Source organism: Serinus canaria, chromosome 18 (genome assembly GCF_022539315.1).
Source record: "Serinus canaria isolate serCan28SL12 chromosome 18, serCan2020, whole genome shotgun sequence".
Lineage (NCBI taxonomy): Eukaryota > Metazoa > Chordata > Aves > Passeriformes > Fringillidae > Serinus > Serinus canaria.
The window spans coordinates 7692074-7697635 of record NC_066331.1 but is presented as its reverse complement, the minus strand read 5'-3'; the positions used below and the strand labels follow the sequence as shown (position 1 = coordinate 7697635).

Sequence of the window (5562 nt, the reverse complement as noted above, 5' to 3'; positions counted from 1 at the left end):
CTCTATTTCTGGTGTGTCTGTGGGGCTGCTGAGCAGGTGAAGTGCTCATTACAGCCAAGCTGGTCTGTGTGAGGGGAGAGTAAATCAGTTCAGGGCACACTCAGCACAGCAAACACGGCTCTTCTGTGCCTCCCCCTGTGCCATTTATTATCCTTTTAACATGTTTGTGTTCTTATTTCAGTGGATCAGAAGTCTTTTAATGGCTGAGTGTTATTTTCTGTGCTCAGAGGTGAGAAGGTGTTTTACTGTTGGTCTCTGCTGCTTGGTAAAAACTTCAGTGTAGGTAAATTATTAGAAAAATTATAACTCTGAATGTCTTGGCACTGCCAGGGGAAGCTCCTCGAGTACCAGGACACTCCACATGAGACTGGAGCGCAGAGGAGGGAAGGCAGAATGCAGTGATAAGAGCATAAAACACTGATAGCAGGCACTGCAGCATCTGAAATACCAGAGAAAGAAACCGAGACTTTTTCCAGCTCCACTTTGCAACAATTTATTTATTTGGAATACTTAAAAAAAAAAAACAAACAGAAAGAGAACAGAGAAAACCAAACTGAAGCACAGACCACCCTATCACATGCTCTACACCGGGTACAAACTCAGGATGTGCTGTGGGTGCCAGAGCCATGCCAGAAGGTTGGAGGTGCTTGGGACGAGGTGACACGAGACCCGAATGCCCTGGGACAGTGGTGCTGGCAGGGCTGATGCAGCTGCAGGTGCCCACATCTGCCAGAGCCCTGGTGTTTGTCCCTCCTTCCCATCCTGCCAGCTCCCTCTCAGCGCCCTGGCTGACCCACGGCTGCTCCCCAGGTGAGCCTCCTGCTTTTCTGGGAATTCCCCACACCCATCCAGCAACCAGCATCCCACCTTCTTGTCACCTCCCACCCTCTCTGCTCCTGTGGGCCGGGTGGGGAAGAGGAGGGAAGGGGTGGGAGGCAGCAGGGGAGGTTTTGGCCGAGGCAGTGCCTCTCCCACCCAGCCCACCTGAGTTTCCAGCCGGTGCCAGCGCCTGCCCCGGCTGGCCGGTTCAGCACACGGAGCAGCTGTTGGTCTTGTTCATGGGCGGCCTGAGCGCCTGCTCCTTGGGCAGCGTCTCCCTCCTCTTGCAGAGCGCGGGGCTGAGCCTGCTGGGCAGGTTGGCCTGCTGCAGCAGCTCCCTGAACACCTCCAGGACGTTCTCGTTGTCCTTGGCCGACGCCTCCACGAAGCGGCTGTTCCAGTCCAGCTCCACCAGCGACAGCGCCTCCTCCACCGGCACCTGCCGCTCGCCGCCGCTCTCCGCCTTGTTGCCCACCACCACGATGGGAGGGAACTTGTCCTCCTTCACCTCCAGGATCTCCTCCCGCAGGCTCTTGACGCTCTCGAAGGACTCGGCATCGTCCACGGCGTAGACCAGGGCGAAGGCGTCGCTGTTCTGGATCGAGAGCTTCCTCATGGCCGGGAAGGAGTAGCTGCCACTGGTGTCCAGGATCTCCACCTTGACCGTGGCCCCGCACATCTCGTACTCCTTGCTGTGCAGCTCCTCCACCGTGCGCCGGTGCTTGGGCTCGAAGGTGTCCAGCAGGAAGCGGCGGATCAGCGAGGTCTTGCCCACGCCGGCGGCTCCCAGGAAAACCAACCGGACGTGGTTCTTCTCCTTTGCCACCGGGGACATGGCTGGCACGGAGGGGACAGGATGCTCCGCAGCCGGTGCTCACCCCGCAGGTGTCCCTGGGTGGCTGCAGCCCCGGTGCGTCCGTCTGTCCGTCCTCCCTGCACTGACTCAGCGCAGCCAGGGAATGTTGGTGGCACCGCTCCGCGAACTTCTCCCGCCTGCTTTGCCGCGGACTCTACAATCCCCGAGCCCGGCTCATTTTTTTATCCTGGTCCCTCTCTGCCATGTGGCACCAAGCTGTCCAATCTCCGTTGGTTGTGGGTGCTGGAGGAGGGAGGGCAGGGAGGGAGGAGAGCGGGGTGCTGCGGGCCAATCCGCAGAGTTCAGTCCTGGGAAGCCGCTGCGGCCCTGGAGTGCAGCAGCAGCGCTGCATCGCTGCCGGTAGAGCAGGGAGCTGGCAGCACCGCGGCACCGCCAGCTCCCCACAGAGCCACGGGAGCTGCCTGGCGTGGGCTCGCTGGCAGGGGCACACTCAGTGGCCATCCCCACCCCTGGAGTGGCTGGTGGCCAGGGCTGGACAGTGGCACCTGCGGCGTTTCCTGCGCCTGCCCGGGGCTGGGCACTCGTCTGCAGACAGGGTTGCTGTGAATGTGCCCAATCTCCAGTGAAGCGATGAAATCTTTGGCTGGAGGGGGAAAATAAGCTCTCCCGTCTGTCAGAACCTCCTCATTCAGTTGTCAGTTACCGGTGATTTTTGTGAAATATTTAACCAGAGGGGGAAATAAAATCTCCATGAAGACGGCGCGCGGCGCTCTCCGGGAGCGGACGCCGGGGAGCCACGGCCCTGACCCAGCGGTGGGGTTGCTCGGGAGGTGCAGGCTCCCCCATCCAGGTGTGTTTGCTCAGCACTCACCTCCCATCCCATGCTGGAGCTGTCCCAGGAGCTGATTCATGCAAAGTGCAAACACAAAGGGACCTTGCACAGAAGATCAAATAAGTCTCTAACCTAAATTTGTGGATGGTGGTTTTTTGGAGCTTTGACGCAGGTTTTCTTTCCATAGCCAAGTACCAGTTTCAGAATTTAGTTCTGGATGAATTTGTTCTGTTGATTCCAAAACCCTTTTCACTGGAATTAGTCCTGCCTTTTAATTCTCCAGTTATTGTGCATTTTAGCCATGTTAGGAGCTTTCCCAGCTAATCTTATTATCAGGAGAGCCAAGAGATTGTATCAGGATGAGCAGGGTCCTGTCCTGGTGCCAGCCTGCCCTGGGAGAAGGGAAAGGTTGGGTCCCCAGCAGGACTGACAGTGGGACTGTTGTCCCGTGCCCCACAGCATCACCTGGTGTTGCATTTTCCCTCACCAACATGAAGCTCTTTCTGGGCTCACTTCCTGAGCCATGAGGAGATCCCAAATGTCAAGGACTGAGCTGTGGGAGCTGGAAGGAGCTGGGGAGAAGATTTGATGGCAAGCTAAAAGCCAGGAGAAGGGGTGGATGAGCAGAGGGTGCATGAAGGAAGCAGTGATGGGGGTTTGGTGCCAGTGCAATTGAGGAACTGAAGGCAGCAAGGCAGGACAAGTAATCTCAAGCCAGCCCTTGGAAGCTGTTTAAAGCCAAACCTCTATTTTTTTATAGGAAAGAATTTGGTTAATGCCTCTTTGTGTTTGGTTTTCAAGAGAGATGGAAAGGGTTTCCCACAGCCCCTCCCAGCTGCTGCAGCAGAACTCTGCAGGCTCTCAGGATGTGCTGGGGGGCTGTGGTGCCCTTGCTGCCGCTCATTTTCCCAGCATTTCATTCCAAAGGAACTAAAGCCATGGATCTGTTCAATCTCACAACACCCACAGTGTTTCTCTGACAGGTGCAGAAATGATGCCCAGAGTGAAGGAGGAACCCATGGCAGGGTGGAATGGGAACCCCAGGGTCCAAGCATCCCATCCTGCCTCCAAACCATCCCCTTTATTGCTGGCACCCAGGGAAGGAGTGTGCTGAGCAGCAATGCCATCCCTGGAGGGCTTGGGAAGGGACCCTGGTGCTGTGGGAGCCAGGACTGGATCACATCAGGACCACTGTCCTTGGTCTGGGTCACTCCTGCAGAGGTGGAAGTGTCCTGCCAGGTGTGGGCAGGGTGAAGGGCCAGCCTGGGCTGTGCACAAAGAGCTGTGGGCACAGAGTCACACCCAGAGTCACACACAGAGCCAGGCTCTGCAGCCCCCATGGTTTTTCACATCACTTGTCTCCCCTCAGTTCTCACATCTGTGCTGCTATGGTTACCGAGAGCCTGAGAGGTTTTAAATCTCCCTCAGAGCAATGGAGGATTTCAGGGTAATCTTGTTAGGAGATGAGCAATGAATATTTCCAAAGGCCTTTTGCATGGATAGCTCGTTCCCTATGAGCTTATGGCCCCTGACAGCAGGGAAAGCAAAGCACAGGGGACTGAGCAGGGAAGGATGAACACAGTGACTTGTTTTCCACTGCAGCCCTTTGTGCTCACAGTAAAGTCCCTAAATTCTGAATTTTTCAAGGCTAGCCAGTTTGGGTCAGGTATTACCCAAAAAAAAAAAAAAAATTATTTCAGTCTGTGTTTCCCTCAGGGAAAGACTCACAGGGCCTTTATGGGCACTTGGGACAGTGATGGATGAGCCCTACAGAAAAGCCCTGTATCCTGCCCAGTGGGGCTGAGATGGCTCGAGGGAGTGCCCAGGATCCATCTGTGGGGTTTTGAAATCCAGGTGGAGTTTGGATCCTGCAGCCAGGGCACATCCTGCACCCACAGGAACTGGAGCATGGCAGGGCAAAGCCTCTGCCAGTGCTGAGCCACAGCATGTCCTGGGCTGTGCCCAGGGAGAGGGTACTGTGACACCCCAGGGACAGAGGGATCAGGGAAGGAGCCCTGAGTAGGGCAGGGAGGAGGGCAGGCAGTGTGGGGAAGGGTGAAGGGATGACAGCAGTGTTGGGCAGGAGTTGGGATGGAGCAGGGGTGAGATGTGGGGTGGGTTTGGGGCAGGAGTGAGATGTGGGGTGGGTTTGGGGCAGGGGGGAGATGTGGGGTGGGTTTCGGGCAGGGGGGAGATGTGGGGTGGGTTTGGGGCAGGTGGATTCACACCCCCAATGTTCCCAGGCAGGTCTGGAGCAAGCTTGGAGAAGTTCATGGTCACCCTTACCCCAAAGCCAACCCTCTGCAGGGCTGACAGAGCAGGGGTTACCCTGTGGGAGGAGAGGATGGTCCCCAGGGTCCCAGTCAGTGCCGGGGCTCAGGCAGAGCCATCAGCCCAGCCTGGGGTGCTGGATGGTCCCTGCCTGAGCAAAGCCCCCACGGGCTGGGCAGACTTTGGCAGTCAGGAGAGGGCAGTTTGGGTCAGAATGCTGGGAAATGGTGTTTGGGCTGCTGCTTCCCACTGTGAGCTGGTGCAGGGGCCAGGGAGCATGGGGACAGAGGAAGGGGCTGAACCCTGTTCCTGGGAAAAGCCAGCAGCACTCAGCACAGCAGAAACCCTGGGATCTGCTCCCCTCATGGGGCTGTTTGCCAGTGGGAATGTGGAACAGTGTGGAACAGCCTCTTCTGTCCCTGGACCAGCCCTCAGAGCTCCCCTGGTGGAGGGGTGTGAGTGAAGCTCTCCCCAAAAACACCCTGATGTCCTGACAAGGTTTGTGACATCTTTTACAAACATTCAGTTTTGTTTTGCCTTTAAACTTTTGCCTTTAAACTGGTGCCTGAAAGTGACTGAGTGAGGGGAAAGCCAGCAGAGCACAGCAGCCCTTCCCACTGGCCAAGTGCTCCCCAACTCTGCTGCTGCTCCCAGATGAGAGAAAAGCAGTTTGCACCTTCAGGAACAGCCTGTGCTGTGCCTGGATGTGCTTTGGGGAGCTCCTGCCTCGGTGCTCGGCTGTCCTGGCTCAGAGGGAGCAGCAGCTCTGATGTGCTGGGCACTGCTCCAGCCTTGGACACAGTGCCCCGGATCAGCACTGCTG

General features: G+C 56.9%; 1 protein-coding gene across 1 annotated transcript; it reads right to left on the bottom strand.

Moving 5' to 3' along the window:
- Positions 1–483: 483 nt before the first annotated feature.
- Positions 484–1883, bottom strand: LOC103819882 (GTP-binding protein Rhes-like). The gene has a single exon (XM_050981282.1). It carries the CDS (start codon positions 1652–1654, stop codon positions 1028–1030), a length of 627 nt encoding a protein of 208 aa, XP_050837239.1. The 5' UTR covers positions 1655–1883; the 3' UTR covers positions 484–1027.
- Between the last annotated feature and the right edge of the window lie 3679 nt (positions 1884–5562).